This window comes from Ahaetulla prasina, chromosome 2 (genome assembly GCF_028640845.1).
Source record: "Ahaetulla prasina isolate Xishuangbanna chromosome 2, ASM2864084v1, whole genome shotgun sequence".
NCBI lineage: Eukaryota > Metazoa > Chordata > Lepidosauria > Squamata > Colubridae > Ahaetulla > Ahaetulla prasina.
The window spans coordinates 235,278,995-235,299,140 of NC_080540.1; the positions used below are offsets into that span (position 1 = coordinate 235,278,995).

The following is a 20,146-nucleotide window of genomic DNA, read 5'->3' on the forward strand; positions in this document are numbered from 1 at the left end:
TTATGCCCTCCAAAAGAGAACAGTTGCGGGCCTGTTCTGGTGATGGAGCAACGAGGTGGCTCAGATAACTCTGCCATTAAAGGTGCATTGCATTTCCATGAAAAGGGGCATTTAATTCTATACAATTTTCTATCAGTTGTAGGGAAAGAAGGCAGGAGAACCAGAAACATCTGCCTTTCTCATCTGGAAAGCTATAAAGCTATAGCAAGTATTTGAAAATATGGCATGCAGGACAGGAAAATACCCTGACCGAGAGTCGTGTAAACAGAGGAGGATCTATTGGCTGTGAATGCAAACCATACTTAGTAGTTACAGCCATTACAGCCATCTTCTGGCAATGAGTCACTTGGGGTTCAAAGAATTCTACTGGAAGGAAAGCAATGAAGCATTTGCAGTTATGTTGACACACTAACATTCTATATCATGTTTATTAAATATCGAAATCTAAAACTATTCATGTAACCCAGGGGTGAAATGCTCCCGGTTCGCACCGGCTCGCCCGATTAGGTAGCGATGGCAGCTGCTGGTTCGGAGGACCAGTAGCAAAAATCTCTGACCCCGCCCCCCCTTCCTCTGCTGAGCTGCACCATCAGCAGAGGTTTTTTTTTTACTTTTAAAAGTTTTTCTTCAGCCAAAAACATAACTTTAAAAGTAAAAAAAAAAACAACCCTCTGATGATCGCAGGGCTGAGCAGAGATCATCAGAACACTTTAAAAGTTTTTTTTTAAAAAAACCCTTTAGCCGAAGGGGGGAAAAAGGAAAGGGGGGGCTTTAAAAGGCTCCTCTGGCCATCCCAGCTGAGTTCCTCATCACCAGAACCTTAAAAAACATGTTTTCTACATGTTAAAACAATTTATTTTAAGGAGTTCTGGGCTGCTATGAGGGAACTTCAGCTGAGATCGTCAAAGGAGCTGACTTTAAAACTTTTTTTTCTCTGGTGATCCCAGAGGAGTTTCCTGATCCTAGCAGTCTTTTAAAATCACTTTTTAACAGCCCCCACTTACAAGAGCCCCCACCCATGCCCAGCCAATTCCCCCTCCTCACTTACCTATAATTACTGCTCCTTTCGGGCATGGCATGCGTTTTTGTTCATCTACTGATTACAGCTTGCTTTGACTTCCTGCTTTGCTGATGAGGAACTCTGGGATTTGAAGTCTAAAATAAAATAAAATAAAATAAAATAAAATAAAATAAAATAAAATAAAATAAAATAAAATAAAATAAAATAAAATAAAATATTTGTGCAGCTTTCTGAGATTTGGTGTGTTTCTGTAGTGTTCCACTCTAACTACACAAACACACAAAATCTCACAAAGCTGTATGTGGCATTTTGTGTGTGTGTGAGTCAGTTGTGTTGTGTTGTGTGTGTGTAAAGTGTGAAAGTGTGATGTTCCTGCTTGTTGCAGGGGCCATTTTGGGTGAAGTGTAGCTGCTTTTACATTGTATGTGAGTCAGTTGTGTTGTGCTGTATTGTGTGTGTGTGAAGTGTGAAAGTTGGTTTTTGGTACCTCTTATTGTTTTTTATACTTCGTTAATTATTTTTATTATTTATTGTTATTGGCCACGCCCACCCAGTCATCTGACCACCAAGCCATGCCCACCAATTAAGCCACGCCCACAGAAACTGTAGAGAATATTTTTAGATTTCATCCCTGATGTAACCCATTTAGAGTTCTGCAACAGAATGGTCATTGTAGAATTCTGTATAACATTTTAACATTGAGATCTTGGGATTTCAAGATTTATTGTTTATTTGTTTATGCAGTCCTCTCAAGATCTATTCCTTTTTTCAGGTATGGTCTATCTTTTCTCTAGGTTTCGTAGACATGATTGTCTCCAGCTCTGTCTTCCCAATAGCCCTATGAGCAAATCTGACTGAACTATGGGTCAAGATTGTAAGATTATAAATCAAGATGGTTTAATAAACATTGTGGCTGAATAAAAGCCTAAATTATTTCAAAGTTAATAAATTCATCTCAGTAAAATGGATCTATGAATTTAGGATCAACATATGATTTTAATCAATATATTTAATATCTATTTTCTCCATCCCAACCTGCTTATTAAAATCTGATGAGCATTGTCAAGAAAGGTTTTCCTGTGATTTTTCCCTTGAGATTTTTATGACATCACCTTTTAGCCTCCAATGCCAGATTACGACACTATTCTTCTGATGGACTCACTGTAAAATTTGGTATTTTAAACTGATTCTTCGCTATCTGTTCTTCTGTTTTTTCTTTGTCTTTACTTGTTGATTCTTTTATGGTGCTCTAAATATGTGTATCGGGACACGATGGTTCAGTGGCTAAGACACTGAGCTTGTCGATCAAAAGGTCAGCAGTTCAATGGTTTGAATCCCTAGTGCCATGTAATGGGGTGAACTCCTATTACTCGTCCCAGCTTCTGCCAACCTAGCAGTTCGAAAGCATGTAAAAAATACAAGTAGAAAAATAGGGACCACCTTTGGTGGGAATGTAACAGCGTTCCATGCTCCTTTGGCATTTAGTGATGCCGGGCACATGACCACAGAGACATCTTTGGACAGTGCTGGCTCTTTGGCTTTGAAACGGAGATGAGCACCATCTCCTAGAGTCGGGAACGACTAGCACATATGTGCGAGGGGAACCTTTACCTTTTACTAAATATGTGTAGTCCTCATGAACACCACTTTAGGAGGTGAGAAAATGAATATGTACAGTAGCAGTCAATGCATATTGAACATCAAGATACATTTCTGCAGTTATTTATTCAAAAATGTATGCTTCTGATGATAAAATTAAAACCTCATTAATACAAATCTGGTTAAGTTTTGCTGCACTGGGATACCAGAAGCATTTATTTTCCTTCTATTTAGATTGAAACCATCCTAATATAACTTGCATTAATACTTCAGGGATATTTGATCGTTCATTTTCTTGTTCAATAATTCAATAACTATTAACTAAGAGTTGTTGAATGATCCCAATGACTTCTTCCTTTAAATACCCTGGTCCTGCCAGGAAAACAATAGCAATAGCACTTAGATTATATACCACTTTACAGTGCTTTCCAGCCCTCTCTAAGTGGTTTATAGAGTCAGCCTATTGCCCCCAACAATCTGGGTTCTCATTTTACCCACCTTGGAAGGATGGAAAGTTGAGTCAACCTTGAGCCTGGTGAAATTCGAACTGCCAAAATGCAGACAGCCAGCAGTCAGCAGAAGTAGTCTGCAGTACTGCACTCTAACCACTGTGCCACGGCAGCTCAGAATCCTGATCCTTTCTCCATTTTGCTCGAGCTTTGTTGGTGTAGGAAGTCTGAGATTATATTGACATCATATTCAGCAAAGCCATTATGGATATTCACAGAAAGGAGTTATATGAGATCTCCACATGGCTAAAATTATGTTCACAGGATTACAGTAAATTAGATGGGTCCCACATATATACCCTTATAAGAGTAAACAAAGACTTTTTAAAAAATTATTTATTTTAATAATATAACTGATGCCTGGGCTTTAATATCAGACATTTCTTTCTATTCTTCATGGATTGGCATGGATTCTGGTTTATTGAGATTTGAAACAGTCTCTCTTTTTTACTAAGAATGAAAAAACAACTGCTGAGAATTGTAAGACCCAGTATTTTTCTATTTAGACTAGGAAGATTTAATTTAAGAAAAACTTAATTTTCTGAAGACATTTGCTACAGAAGAGAGCACTGCTGACATATGGATTACATATAGATACTTAGTAGGCATTCAACATATGTGACCTTTTGTTTGGTTCTCACTTTGTGTTCTGTGTAAATATAGCTATTGTGTTTCTTAAAACATGGGGTTTTTTTTGTTAGTATGATATGTGAACCTGGCAACTATGGCATATTTAACAAACCCAAGTTAATATATGTGAGATTGTGGTGTTAACCTAGCCAAAGTGATAATGTGGAAGAAACAAATCCAAGTTGACTTTTATATGTATTCTACTAGTGATCTTGAAGCAGATGTTCTTTTAGAGTAAAACATACAAAATGAATAGCTATATAGATCAAGGACCAATAGACCCATGGGATACCAAAGAGTTATGAACCCAACTTATCTCAGAAGTGTTTGAGAATAAAAATGGATAAGGCTGTACTTCTCAAACTGAGGCACTCATGTATAATTTTATACAAAGCATTTAAGCATGCCATGTTTAAGTAGCAAGAACTGTAAAACCTATAGACACTAAACAATGCCTGTGTTTTCCCAAAAATAAGACCCCGTCTTCTATTTTTTTGAACCCTGAAATAAGTGCTTGGCGTTATTGCCATGCGCTCAAAAGCCTGATTGGGTTTATTATCAGAGAATGTCTTATTTTGGGGAAAACAGGGTATTCATTTCTGCTTCAAATACATCCAAGTTTCAGAATGATCAGATTTATTACAAGTGTATATATTCAGTGCAAAAAAAATTTTTTTTATTGAAGTTTCTATCCTAATGTTGGGGCATGGGAAGGGAGGACATGGTAGATTAGAAGTGTAATCTGTCATTCAACCAAAGTATTATTTTATTTCCTATGCATTGAGTCTTTAGCTATCTAGGGAGTAATTAATATCTAAGTGAAGGAAATGAGAGGCATGCATTAGATTCTCCATTTCACTGCTCTGGACAGATATCTTTTCCTGTGTGCCAACCTAGCCTTATACAGTATATTGTCAGCCAGTTTCTTACTATAAAGAATATGAGAATGAAGAAAGTGAAGATGATTAGGGGACTGGAGCGTAAAACATATGAAGAACGGCTGCAGGAACTGGGGTATGTCTAGTTTGATGAAAAGGACTAGGGGAGACATGATAGCAGTCTTTCAATATCTCACTCTTGTGGGCTGCCACAAAGAAGAGGGAGTCAAGCTATTTTCCAAAACATCTGAGGGTAGAACAATAAGCAATGGGTGGAAACTAATCAAGGAGAGAAGCAACTTAGAACTAAGGAGAACTTTCCTGACAGTTAGAACAATTAGTCAGTGGAACAACTTGCCTGCAGAAGTTGTGAATGCTCCAACACTGGAAATTTTAAAGAAGATGTTGGATAACCATTTGTCTGAAGTGGTGTAGGGTTTCCTGCCTAAGCAGGGGGTTGGACTAGAAGACCTCCAAGGTTCCTTCCAACTCTGATGTTATGTTATGTTATGTTGTGATGTGATGTGATGTGATATATGATATATGATATTGTCTCACCAGGAAGTTAGCTGCATTTTCTATCTGCAGAGATAAGTAGATTTTTTTTAATCCCAATTTATTAAAAATTAAGTTCTGTTTAGCATACTTTGTCTTATTTTCAATTAAGTGGAGAAGGATTAAAGGCAATTATTTTCCAAAGGAAAAATATATGATATAAACTTTTTTTAAAAATCCCATAAAATCTGTCCTTAAGAATATCCTAGTTCTAGTAGTATCAATCAGCCAAGGACATCCCTGGTGATGCTGATGAGGGAGGGGAAGGGAGTTTGTTTTAGCATTCAAATCACAGGAGAAAGGAGGAAAAACAGAAAGGGGTCAGTCTTCACTCGGATGGTGCCCTGATACATACAACCTTGGATTTTTAAAAGTTTACAATAAACCCAAGAATTCTTCCAGCCTTCCTTTCAAGAGGATTTTTGTGCTGCAGGCCCTAAACAGTTCTCCTCTGCCATTTCCAAGATTCAAAGAAGGGGAACACTTAAAAAAGCTCAACAAAGCAGGACCGCTACCCATGTAGTGGGAATAATAATTTGTACCTTCCTGCAACCGCATATAATACAGCCTTTATTCAATAAATAGCAAAGCCGTTTCACACCAAGCCAAAGGTCAGCTTTTCCTGTATTAATAGCTGCTCTGGGAGGGTCACTGTTGTGCTATCCTACTTTTTTTTTTTTTCCTAGGGCCTGGAGATGCAATTTCCTACAATCTGCAGGCAATTTCCCACCAATTTTCTCGGGGAGCTAATAGGCTGTGACAGGAGATGGAGCTAGCAAGCAGCAGGCGGCTTCAGAAGAGACAAATTGCATCTCTGCCACCTAACTGGGCAATCTAGATCGACAGAGTTTATAGCTTTGTAGTGTTATTGGGCCCCATGCTAACACCAAATCACTCAAGCTGCTATCTGAATTTCATATTCTCCTTCCATCTGAATTTGCCGTCACCACATATCACCCACGGTTACAAAATAGATTGCATGCGATTAGTGGTTTAACGGCCTTTCAAATAGCTTCCTAGACATTGTTCAGATTCAAAATAGGGAAATGCAGAGTCTGGGCATTCAGATATCATAGTCAGTCATATTGTCCTATCGGTTTTCTGAAGAGGCAGCAAGTCATCCCCTGAGGGGATTTGCAACCACAGTCGAAATTAATTGTACTGTCATTTAATGGCAAAGGCTGGATTTTTAAAGACTTACGGCACAGAAAAAAAAAAAGACGGGGAAGTGTATAAAACAGAGTTGTGTAGGAACACACAAGTACAGAGTTAACTGACAGTTTCCAGGGATCCATTTTCTTCGGAATCTGGATTGTGTTAATTCCTAAATACATATAATTATCTCTGTTTTCTTGGATTACATAAAATACAGTTCGTTTAGTGACCGTTTGAAGTTATAGCGGCACTGAAAAAAGTGACTGACCATTTTTCACACTTATGACAGTTGCAGCCACCCCACAGTCACGTGACCAAAATTCAACTGCTTGGCAATTGGCTCACATTGATGACGCTTTCAATGACCCTGGGTCACGTGATCTCTTGTTGTGACCTTCTGACAAGTGAAGTCAATGGGGAAGCCAGATTCACTTAGCAACTGTATTACTAACTTAACAGCTGCAGTGATTCACTTAACAACTGCGGCAAGAAAGATTGTAAAATGGGACAAAAATTCACTTAATAAAAGTCTCATTTAGCAACAGAAGTTTTGGGCTCAATTGTGATCCTAAGTTGAGGACTACCTGTATCAAAAATTCCCAAATGTAAAAAAAAGGAAAAAAAAGAAAATTGAAGTCAGTTATGGGATTAGTACTGATGATGTTCCAGTGCAAAGGATATTGTGTGGGCTAGGAAGACCATGGTATGAAATGGCTGAAAATCAGTCTATTTTATCAGGAAACTCTTGCACAATTTCACTGAGCCTACCTGAATTCTAAGCTCCACACTGGAGACATTTCCTGGATAATGTGGAAAACGTTCCATTTTTACTGCCAGCATTATTATTTCCCCTTTCTATTTAAGTGAATACGTAACTGATAATTCAGAGAAACAGTCTATGTATCCTGCTCTATAAAAGCTTATGCCATTAGCAAGTATTAATTTTCAGCATTTATATCTTTAAATCTGTTTAGTAAATATCTGCAAAAGAAGTATTTATATTAAATGTTTATATGAATTTATGTTACAGTTCAATTCCGTGCATGGTTAAGAGGAAGGAAGCATATAGTAGAGTATACTTCTTTGGGGCAGAAAACAGTGCTTGTAAATTGAATAGAAACATGAGAATCTGCTATTCAGATCTTCAGACAAAAAAGTAAATGAGCCGAAGTAATTTTTTCCCCCACGGAATAAATATTTCCTATTGAGAGCGAAAAATATAAAATTACACCGTATTTTATCTTTAGGAGTCTAATTACTTCACCAATGAAAAAAACAAAGTTATAATGAAAACATCAAAACAGCCTTTCGTAACAATTCTTCTGTTTTAAATCATGCAGCACTTAATATCCTGTTTTGTATTTGGGTGTTGTTGTTTTTTTTAATGAAGTGCTGTTCCTTCAAAGCATGGAAAAGTTAGTGACTTGCACTCAGACACCATTAAGAGGCAGTCTATAATTACCATTCTAAATGTAATTATTAAAAAACACACAAACAGCTGCACTTGCAGAGAAGTTTATAGGAAACCTAAGTTGGAAGCTGAAATGAGATTAAATGATCACGGTTAATGGAATAAACATCTGGAGTAATTTGCATTTTGGCTCACCTGCAGCTGAAAGTCCTTCACATTAAGAAGTCTTGAAGTACCCCTATTAAACGTGACATAGAACATAGAAACATTCCTAGAATAGATCCAATATAGCTGTAACGTCCTACCGCTCAGTTCAAAATAGTGGCAGTATTAGGACAACTAATCACACCCTCACTTCAGTACACTCCAAGTAAAAAAATCTTAAGAACCAAGAGCCCTGGTGGCTCAGTGGTTAGAGTGCAATATTGCAGGCAAACTCTGCCCTCAGTCTGGAGTTCGATCCGAATGGGCTCAAAGTTGACTCAGTCTTCCATCCTTCTTGGATCAATAAAATGAGGGTCCAGATTGTTGGGGGCCATATGCTGGCTCTGTAAACCACTTAGAGAGGGTTGTAAAGCACTATGAAATGGTATATAAGTCTAAGTGTTATTGCTATTAGGGGGCACAGTGGATCAAAGAGTTAAATCTTGGTTCATGATCAAATCCACTATGTGTTGGATTTATACATTTAAAACATTTAAATAGCCATCCCAATTCTAAGCAATTGGGGGAGGGGCTTCTGATTAATTCCCAACAGTTTAACTCCCAACAGTTAAAACAACATGTAAAACCATATTAAAATTATAAAACTAAATACGTGAAAATGATAAAATTCCAAAACACTTGGCTCCAAGTCAAACTTTTAATGTTCAGTAATCCAATGATTCCAGCACTTGTGGGGGAGGGTCAGGTCTTCAAAGCTTTATAGAAGGCTAGGATCGTGGGGTCCTGCCAAGCTTCAGGGGGCAGAGTGTCCCCTAGGATAGGGGCTGCCATGGAAAAGCTATGCCTCCTAGCTCCCATTACATGACAATATTTAGGGGAAGGGACTAGGAGCATGCCTATTCTATCTGACCAGGTGGGATGGGTAGATGTCATTAGGGAAAGGTGATCCCACAGATAAACTGACCCTGTGCCATATAGGACTTGATAACCAGCATCTCAAATTGCACCCGGAAAGAAACTGGAAGCTGGTGCAGCTCGTACAACTAAGGTGTTACACAGAGAAATCTACGGGACTCCATTACTATCCATGCTGCTGCATTCTGGACCACCAGTTGATGTTTCCGAGCAGTCTTCAAGGAGAATCCCATATAGAGTGCATTGCGGTAGTAAGAGAAGGATTTTTTTTTAGCTTTCAGTAAATTTCATTTAACTAAATGAATTTCCACAGGCACAACACTGGTGAGATCTAACTTTGCAGGAAGAAGGGGCACAATAGAAGAAAGTGATGTTAAAGAGTGAGATGTATTTGAACCGGATCAGTAAAATCTTAATGTGCAATTTTCTCCAGTAATACATGAACGACATTTCCAAACACCAGTCTGACATTAAGGTTATGCTCACATTAAGAGGAAATACATGGCTGATTAATTAGGAGCAAGTAACTGAGTGACAGCGTTAATATAGCATTTATAAATATTAAAATTGGGCATTAATTTTAAACCTAGTTTTTTTCAGTGAACACTTGGCCCAGTAGATGATTTGGATAATTCTGAAGAATGAACTGAGAGCTTGGAAGTGATCCAAATATCTTGATGCAGCTAACCACAAAATAAAGAGTTATTAGCTTATCATAATTGCAGCCAATTTTAAAGTAACAGAGTACTCCACTGTGGATTGCTGCAAGGAAGTGGAACAAAGCGTGTGAAATGAACAGATGGATTTGATTTTAAACAAATTAAGCTCACTCCCTGGGATGTAACAAGTGATTTTGTAGTTTTCCATGTTATGGGTTAACTTCCCACTGTGACCTTCTCATGCTGCTTGGTAATTTTTTTTCTTCTTGTCATTAAGCACAATCATTGAAAGAAGATGAGGGCTTATTACATTCAGTTCTGAAACTCTCATCTTCAGCTTTCAGGTCTACAAGGACTACTTCATACAAGATAAACTTTACCTACAGCAAAATGAATGTGCCTGAGCTGGTTCTCATATGCTAAATTGCATAATTTCCTGCCTGGGATTTGATTTGTGAGTAGATAATCCATCTTGTGTGAACTGGCCCCTAAAGCACCCTGAAACATGAGCAGGCGGTGAATTCAGCCATTGCATTGCAGAACTGGTTTTCATCCTCATGCATTCAAGACAAAACATAGAGCTAACTATGAACACACCAGCCTCTATGCCTTAATAGGTTTATGCCTATCAAATCCTCATATCAAGTTGGATCAATACGGTATTATCTAAAAAATTAACATGTCTGGTACTCTGTGATGCTTCCTGCCAACCAGGGAATAGACCTTCCACTGGTATCTTCTAATATTTCATGATGATCATGAGTCAAAAGAATGCATGGAATACAGTTTCTTTAAGAGGTAGCAGATATCACGGAAAATGCTTTATTTAATAACTTCAGACTTTCTACTCCACTCTTCTCTTATTACTGCAAGTATTAAAAATCATTAGAAGAGTAATCAATAAATTTAAATTACAAACCACAGAGGGAGAAAGAATAGCAACTTAAATACTATGATTACAGAAAGTCTCTTCCAAACTCTAGGTATTGCTGCATTAAATGTCCTTGTGTACCAATACCTTACCATCAAGAAATCACGTGATAGTACTTAGGCAGATTGACAGAATCTCACAATTTGATTCTAAATCACTTAGAGAAGGGGTGTCCAACCCCATGCTGACTGGGGAATTTTGAGAGTTGAAGTCCACAAGTCTTAAAAAGTTGCCAAGATTGAACACCCCTGACTTAGCTTCATAGCACAACACCATGTCTGATTTAAACAGATCTCAATACAACGCAAAAGACTATATATATAGCCTTTACAGAAGAGAAAAACAGGAGAAGTTTGAAAGTTCATCCTGACAGTTAGAAAGGAAGACCTGCCTCCGTGAGTCAACTAATCTGCTTCAGGAAAGTCAGGTGGCATGTACAAAAATGCTTCTGAGAACTACAGTATATAAGTATGAAAGTTTGCACATAGGTTAAAGAGATAAAACCAAGCTACATTGAAGAACTTTCGAATCAGCCTTATTTGGTTCCAGAAATGTCAGTTGTCCCCAAATTTAAAAAAAAACAAAAAAACATTTATTAGAAGTTTGTGGGTGAGAAGACATTGGTTTACCCCTGGATACTATCTTCATAGCATCAGCAGCAGTACAGATTGGGCATCTAGAATCAACCCAGCTATGAATATGTTTTACACGAGATAAGGTCTCCTGCTGCTATGTTCTGCTACTTTCTGGTAACAGAAACTGGGAGCAGAAGAAACAATTGGGCCCTTTCTACTGCTAGTAAGTGCTTGTTGGCTGTGTGGATTTCCAAAACAAAAGCAATCCTCATGCAGCAGGAATATTTGTGACAGAACTAGATAACTACAGATAGAAAGAAGATATGAATGGGTGCACCACTAAGCTACTCTGCACAGGGACTGCCAATCAGTATTTCTTTCTACCTGATTGTTGGAGTTGTTAGGATCAGGATTAGAATTGTTTCCTGTTATTTGTTTACTTATTTTTCACTAAGCAATGTTTTTATATCCTTTTAATAAGTAAAACAATAAGTTTGTTTACTTGTTTTCATATTTATCACATTTCCACACTGCCCACTACACCTGAATGACTCCATCCTCTGCCATCCAAATTGGGCTGTATTCTGTAACATTACTTACAGAAAATAATTGGTCCCATTAAAGTTAGTTATAACCATTTTTCACACTTATGATTGTTGCAGTATCCCCATGGTCATGTGATTTACGGTCAGATGCTTGACAATTGACTCACATTTAGGTTGGTTGCAGTTTCCCAGGGTCATGTGATCTCCTTTTGTGACCTTTTGACAAGCAAAGTCAATGGGGAAACCACATTCACTTAACAACCACGTTACTAATTTAACAATGGCAGTGATTCACTTAACAAATGTGGCAAGAAAAGTCGTAAAAGGGGTCAAAACTCTTTAACAAATTTTTCACTTAACATAAATTTTGGGCTCAATTGTGGTCATAAGTTGAGAACTACCTGTATATTTAAGGGCCTCAGTCCTTTAAAGAGAAAAAAAAACACTGCAAAAACAACCAAATCTGCAACTCCATTTCTGCAACAACAACAAAAAAACAACTCCTCTGCAAGCAGAATACTTACATGCAAGCAAAACACTTATATGCTGGTTTAAGCTGCCTAAATCAGTAGACATCATCTTCATATTAGTTCATCCAAAGAACCAAGACTTCCAACATTTAAAAAACAGAAATTATAAACTCTTTTTAAGGTTGTAAGTATCCTGCTGTGTACAAACACACTGAAAAATAGAGACCATCCGTTCAGGAGCAGTAAGGATGTGCAGAGAAGGAGGGAAAAAAAAGATAGTTTGAAATATTTACCTCTTTATAGCTTGATACAGAGCAGGATTTGAAAGTGGCTGAAATGTGGGAACCTCATGCATCAAAAATGGCATATCAAATGAAAAACTTAGTCAGCCATTTTCATATAGATGCACATCTGATACGAGTCTGTTGATATGTAGACACTGCTCATTTTAAAGGCAATGCATCTAGGCCATCAAGAATACTTAATATTTTATATTCCAGATGCAAAGTTGTATATATTAGGACTATTATCATTTCATGCTGTTATAAAATGGATTCAGCAGAATGAGCACGTAAATTGGGAAAAAAAAGTAATGTCTTTTCAGGCACTGGATGCCAGAAAGAAATTTTGCTCCGAAGTGGAAAATGTTGTCCATAGTTAAGCCAACATTGCTCTGAGATCTTTCTTAAATTTGATTTGCATGTGACATTCTTTTGAATCAGTACAGAGAAGCTGGTTACTTATCACAAGTTGTGGCAGATATATTTAAGAAACAAAATTAACATAAAAACCCAAAAGTTTTCTTTTTCTTCTAATGTGATTAAATTTATCTTGTATACCAGTTGTACAAAATGCATGTTAACTTTTGAAGAGATGCATGCTGGTTTCAAAAAGGCCATTCAGAGTGGGAATAGACACATACTCCGTATCTCTCAGCACCACTTTAGAAGAGCTATATCTTTTTTTCCTGAGCTCCCCAGGTAGCCCCAGTAAATCTGCATTTGGCTCACCTTTTCAGCTTCAGATCTGAAGCACAGTGTATCTGCAGTTAATATTACAGTAGAACTTCCAATCACGACCATAATTTGTTCCATAACTCTGGTGGCAAACCGATTTGGTCATGACCCAAACATAATTTTGTAAATTTGGTACTTACAAAAAAGATGGCGTGAAAGGGGAAATTGGCTGTGGAAAAAAATGTAAATTTTTTGGTCGGAACCCAATTTGGTAATGGTCAGAAGCATTCATGAACTGAGGTTCTACTGTGTAGCCAAATTCTTCTTAAAACCTTAACTGAATTCATATCCTTTCGAAGTAGCAAAATTCATGGAAGAATGGAATAGCTCAAAAGTAGGAAGGGTCAAAAGCAGGAAGGGTCTCAACTACAGGTAAATCCTCAACTTACAACCATTCATTTAGTGACCGTTCAAAGTTACAGTGATGTGACTTATGACCATTTTTCCCACTTACCACCATTGCAGCATCCCAGTGGTCATGATCAAAATTCAGATGCTTGGCAACTGGCATGTATTCATGACAGTTGCAGTGTCCTGGGGTCGTGTGATCACCTTTTGCGACCTTCTGACAAGCAAAGTCAACGGGGAAGCCAGATTCACTTAACAACCATGTTACTAACTAAAGAACTGCAGTGATTCACGTGTGGCAAGAAAGATCATAAAATGGAGCAACATTCATTTAACAACTGTCTTGCTTCGCAAGGGAAATGTTAGGTTCAATTTTGGTTGTAAGTCAAGAACTCCCTGGGCTCATTTTCTGATGCAGTATGGGAAATAACTATTTTGTATCAGTAATAGGAGTACTACACTTTATAAACATGTACATATATTTCTGAACAGATCTCTATTACTTTTGTTTGTTGTCAACGTGAACTATGAATTCTTATGCAACATCCCTAAACAAACTTTACAGGTGCTCAAAATAGAAAACCTTAGCAAATACTTTCCAGTTTTAGCCTAGCTTATACGTTTTCAACTATATACTGCTGTTTTTCTCCTTTTAAATTATTTAAGGGGTATCGGTGGGGGAAAAGAAAGGAGACTGTTTATTGATACTAAAGCCTTTACTGTAATAAACCAAATATATTTACAATTTGTACAAATGTTTGATCTTCAACAAAACATACAAAAACCCATATCCCAAGAGGCAAAAACCAGGAAACAAGTTTATCCAAGATACCACTGTTCTACACAAGACAGAATGCAGGTGGAACCGCAAGTGCTGAAATGTCATCCCACATCGTCAAGCAATGAGCATGATTCTATGATGTCATAAAGGAGGGGCCCAAAAGGCTGCAACAGACTCTGCTGTTCAAATCCATTAAAGCTATGCTACATTAGTCCTTCTTGCTAGATGTTGAGGAGCATCATGGGAAGATGTGGGAACCAAGTTCTTCGTTTCATTATTTTAAAAAAGTAGAGTCCTTCTACACCTACAGTTTAAAATCATTTTGGCCCAGTTCAACTCTTTTAAGTTTCCAACACAATTTCTCAGTAGATAACTTCATAGACGGTAGCCTTTTTGTCTCCAGATCCAGTAACTATGTATTTATCATCAACTGAGATATCGCAGCTGAGCACAGATGATGATTCTTTGGACTAGGAGAGAAAAAAAGAGAAGTATAAGGGTCTATGTATGAACGCACACCTATGCACAAATCTTCCCTTGCTCTTACCCACAATGCATCAAGATTTAAATTCTAATCTGAGTGCAACATGTCATTTTTTAAAGGTTGAAATAAGACCAGCCCAAGCTCAGTTTCTTGAACCTCCTGGCACAGCAGAAAAGATACTGGTAGTATTAAACCCCTCCCATCTCATATAATTCCATTTTTTAACTTATTTTATATGCAACTATAGTTCTTACCTGGAATATACTGGCACCATATGGGGTCCTCCAGGCATTTAGGAGATTATCTTTCCCGGTACTTACAAACCATTTGCCTGGAAAATGATCATTAATGAGAACACTTAGACGTACAACATAGACATACACTGTATTCATAAAAGCTCTCTTCTGAATTGTTTCCAGGCTTACTTAATGCAAGAACTCTGTGACTCCAACATCACAAGGGACAGAAGGGGACAAGAGGAACAGAAAGTATGAAAAAGTGTCAAAGAACACTTCACAAAACTTAATACAACTTTTCATTTTGACAAATGCTTGCTGGCATAAGTAAGCCAGGGAGTTTCTGAAATCAATTTTTCAAGTAATCCTTATGAAGTGATTGAAATACAAGGTTTAATTAAAAGGTCATAACTAACTGGTCCAGTATCAAAACTTGGGAGCTTCAACATATTTTAGCTTTGCAAGCAAGGAAAACTCTTCATGCTACCAGCTATTTTAAGATGCTGCTTTGATTCTACTGTATATTTATCAATTTTATATCCTTCTTCAATCACAGGATTCTCAGTGGTTCATAAGGTCAGAAAAGTAAAAAAAAATGTATATAAAAAGGTAGGTATCTGACAAATAAAACGAAAGCACATCAATGCCCCCAAAGTCCTTCAGAAAAGGACAATGTTAAAGTCATACAAATCTCCACAAAAAGTCATCCCAGGTGGCTGGCCAAGTCATTAAAAAAAAAGTTGTCCTATGTTGAGTATTTGTGGCATGTAGACATGCCATCTATTCCAAGTAAGGCTGCAACTGGCATATCAGGTAGAAGCAGATGTAGGGTATTCTGCTTGGGCAGGGGGTTAGACTAGATGAAGTCCAAGGACCCTTCCAAGCCTGCTAATCTGTTTATTATTAGTTAAAATTGGCAAAAGACACCACAAACTGATCCAGCAGGAATTATAAGTCAAAGAGTACTCCAAATTTGCAAACTTCCGGCAGGTGGTTAAGAATACCGTACAGTGACTCTATCCACTATGTTATTATTTTGTAAACCGTCTCACATCCTTGCCGGGAGAACCACCAAGAAGGAGGCTACATTTATTTTCTACTTCTTAAAGCAAAGTGGAATGAAAATATTCAAGTGCCTTTGCCTTCTTTTAAGGGCAGCTGTGGCTAATTTATACAAATGTTGATGGCTGTTAAGACATTATTCCTCTAACTTACCACAGTATGCAAACTTGAGTGATAGCACACAGCTTTCATGCAGATGAAGCTGATATTTGTCTGGCTTATTTACATGCAGTACTTCCACATTACTGCTTTCCATTCCCACAGCCAGCCATTCACCAGTGGGACAATAGCCAAGGGAAAATATCTTTAAAATAAAGAGAGAGAGCTATTTACAATTCCAGCAAAAAGGGTAAACAGTGAGAGAGAGGGGGAGAAAGAGAGGGATGGGGTGGAGGGAGAGAGAAATGGAAACTGTTTTGCATAATTTCTGAAACATAGGGTGATGATTTAGAGTTGGAAATCAGGACCAATATACATTTATAATATGTATATATTAATCCCAGAATATGTGGATTAGTGCTAAACAGGCTTGTCACCTACAAAGACATTTTGCTGCATTTTTTTTCTCCTTTCACCTAAGTGAAATTGCCAAATAACAGTTTTAAAACTCACAGTTTTAAAGATTGTATAGGGAATACTTTTTTTCAAAGAAATTGTCATAAACAAATGGCATAAATTCCTAAATACATCCTTGTTAGAAGTGGTTTTTATCCTCTAATAAATGGCTCCCTTAATAGTAGCTTGAGACTATAATAACCTATATAGATAATAAGGTTAAATTCTGAACACAGTTAAGCAGTACTTCTGAGACTAATGTTTGGTCTCCTCCTAGAGTTACTAAATGTACCCAGTATATGAAGGAATTGAAATGTGTATTATTCACTGTCTTAGAAATGCTTTAAGAAAATAAAAGACACCTGGGATGTGAAGTCATGCTGCTGGAGTTGCCTTCCTTCTCTCAAGTCCCAGGATCTAACAGTGTTGTCCAGGCCTCCCGTCCAGAGCTTGGTACCATCATTAGAAATGTCAATACAGCTGGCTCCATCTGTGTGGCCCTGGAATTGCCTGATAAAACAAACCAGATTGAATAATGATTTCCTGCCAGAACTCAAGGTAAACACTGTTGTGTTGTTAGTTTTGGATTCTGCCTGAGTATCATCTTCTCTGCATTAGCTAATGTGCATGAAGCAGCAATCTTGCACCCTTCCCTACTGTGAAAAGAGCTCCCCGTATGCAAGTTTTTTTTTTTTGCAGGTGCCAAAGCACATGGAATGAACCACAAATTTGGGTAATGAGAACCAAACATATGTGTGCATTGATCTGTAAAAGGTGGAAGACTCTTTGAAAAGCTGTAATTCACTACCACAACACCTGGAAATAAAAATTGAACAGATTACCAAGCTAAACTCAATATACAAAAGGCAAATTGGCTCACAGAGAAAGCCAGTTATTTATAGGCTTTGTCGAGCTGCCGAATCAAGGACATTTTTTTAAAAAATGCTTAAAAGATTTGGCTACATAAACACAAGGAGGAAGCTATCCAGAAACACGGCCTGACTAAGCCTTGCAAAACTCTGACCTAAGTCTGTCATTATTATTCAACGTTTTACATTTTAAATGGTTATCATTTTAATATAAATTTTATAAGTGAAAGCCCTTGTTCTCAGTAATACAAATTTACTCAAGTATATATTAAACCCTAAGATTGAATGTTTAAAGGGCTTGCTTTTTTTTTTCCTTCAGCAATTAGCTTTAGTTCCATGCCATAACAGCAGTTGAAGAACTACTATCCTGGGATAAGCTGTGAATAGGCCCTAGAGCAGGGGTGTCAAACTCGTGATGACACGTTGTCATCACATGATGTGCAAGTTTTCCACCCTTTGCTAAACTGGGGTGGGCGTGGCCAGCATGTGATGCATTCAGCCCAAGGGCTGCAAGTTTGACATCCCTGCCCTAGAGGCGCTCTCCCTCCCTCCCTCTCTCTCTCTCTCTCTCTCTCTCTCTCTCTCTCTCTCTCTCTCTCTCTCTCTCTCTCTCTCTCTGAAAGTGAAAGGGGTTATCAGTCAGTATACTCCTTTCATCTTCTACAACTTGCACTGACTGCAGGTAAGGCTGAATGAATCACAAGTTCAACCAATATTTATGCTCAGAAAACCGGGCAAGAACTCAGGTGGTTCAACAATAGGGTTGAATAGCCCTTCAGAAGTAATTTGGAAAAGGTGATTCTGAAAAAGATGCAGTTGCTTTAAAAGGCTGAAAACAATGCTATGTTTGTATTTCAAAATAAATATCCAGGTTATTTCCAAAGCACAACTCAAATATGTTACATGACACTGAGCAGAGTCCTTTGCTTTCAGAAGCTCACTATGAGGATTTAAACTTTGTTTTTTCTGTCAGCCACATAAACTAAAGTAGATGTATTCCCCCCCCCCCAAAAAAAAACTTTATACATGTAGAATATGTGTCATTTAAATAGAATCTTAACCAACTATTAATTGCTTGCACTTTGGAGTCACGTTATGAGATAACTTCAAGACAAAATATTTTTTTTAGATTCATTCCCCTTGTACCCATTCACTCAATTGGCTTAGTAATATAATTAGCACCAATTGTAATGAACACTAACATGAAAAAGCTTCAGATGTTTTATGCTACTATTGTGTAATCGTTGGCTTCCCTCATCCTACACACAATGTGAGAGAGCATCTGTATTGTTTTATTAAGAGCATGGTTAAAAATGTACCCCAAAAAATAGGATTTCAAACAGAGGAAACATATAAAAATTTAATAAATAAATAAATAAATAAATAAAACCACCACTCAAGGCCATGAGTGGCCTCCATATGTTATTTTTAGTTGCGTTTTAAAAATAAAACAGTCAAATTAAGAATGTCAATGCTAAATCAGATTGTTTTTCTAAGGTAGTGAAAAAGTTCCAGGGCACTGAAGGAAAGTAACAATTATTCAAAAAAGAAAGCCATGAAAGAATTTGAAAAATGTCTTATTGCTGCTTTGTCTTTTTTCCAATATACACATCTTATATTTCAGTACCACACTCCCTTTTCAAAGGATCTGATCTACTGTGTAATTAGCACTTGCATAAGTAAAGCCCAAACCCATCTGTAATTACAGATGAAGGGAAAAAGAGATGCAGAAGATAAAGGCAGATACAAATAATAATTTCCGCTTGAAATACTGGCCAGAACTTTCCGGTATAATGCACAATGCCATGTAAATTATATTCAAAGGTGGTAACTGGACAACTATTTCAAGTTAACCTGATTTCAACAGTACTTGGGTGAGTCAAACATCTAAATGTGTTGCTCCCAAAGACAACTATTGATGCTATAGCTTATAAATAAGAAGCATACACTGTATGTGTCTGAAAATTTGGCATTGCAAAAGTGGAAATGCATAGCATCGGTTGATAGCATCAATATTATCAAATAACTTTATGAATAATGGTATCAGCCAGGAACTGGGAGGGAGGGAGGGAGGGAGGGAGGGAAGGAAGGAAGAAGAAAGAGATTGAAGTTAGGGACTGAGTTTTCAATGCCTTCAACTTTTTGCTATTCTACTCTATGGGCATAAAAAAGAATAAATTAAATACAGAGCTGTCCATTTTCTTTTAAAAACACACACAAGCTGCAGAACTTAAATTAATTTGATTTTTGGCCCATCACTATAGGGTTCACAGTCCAGCTTGTAATTAAAATGACTCATTCAGTCTGTAAGTGTCCAGAAATGCTTAAGTGGTCAAATGCCGATGCTTTAAATAGCCTCTCATTATGAAGGCAGGTGCAAATGTCAGCTGTGCTTGCTGAGATTTATTGTGCATCACTGCCAGTTTTTTGTGTGATATATGAATAGTTGGTTTTGTGGTCCACCAAACACTGTCATATTACAAAGCTATTTTGGACTGTTAAAAGTTGCTGCCTTGCCAAGCATTCCCACCAAGGTGTACCAAAACATTCTTTCTTTTAATCTTGAAGGCTTGAAAAGAAATTACTTATGTGAGCATTATGCTAATTACACACCAGCCTTGCAAGCTTGGAAATATTAGAGGTTGTCTGCAAAAAGAAGCCGCATAACCTAAAAGAGGGAGCAGGGAGAAACCCCTGACTAGAAACCAACAAAGGCACCAAGAAAAACAGATCATTATTTGAGCTAATTTTGATTTATCCTTTAGGTAAGTGAACAG

General features: G+C 37.5%; 1 protein-coding gene across 7 annotated transcripts in view; it reads right to left on the reverse strand.

The window, feature by feature from the left end:
* Positions 1 to 14,079: 14,079 nt before the first annotated feature.
* Positions 14,080 to 20,146, reverse strand: part of TLE1 (TLE family member 1, transcriptional corepressor) — a 74,405-nt gene continuing 68,338 nt past the window's right edge. For all 7 annotated transcript variants that reach the window (XM_058166071.1, XM_058166069.1, XM_058166075.1 and 4 more), the window contains 4 exons: positions 16,863 to 17,010; positions 16,099 to 16,249; positions 14,902 to 14,978; positions 14,080 to 14,633 (listed from right to left, as the gene is read on the reverse strand). In XM_058166071.1, coding sequence (XP_058022054.1) covers positions 14,526 to 14,633; positions 14,902 to 14,978; positions 16,099 to 16,249; positions 16,863 to 17,010 — 484 coding nt within the window. In that variant the 3' untranslated portion in view covers positions 14,080 to 14,525. The remainder of the gene's footprint in view (positions 14,634 to 14,901; positions 14,979 to 16,098; positions 16,250 to 16,862; positions 17,011 to 20,146) is intronic.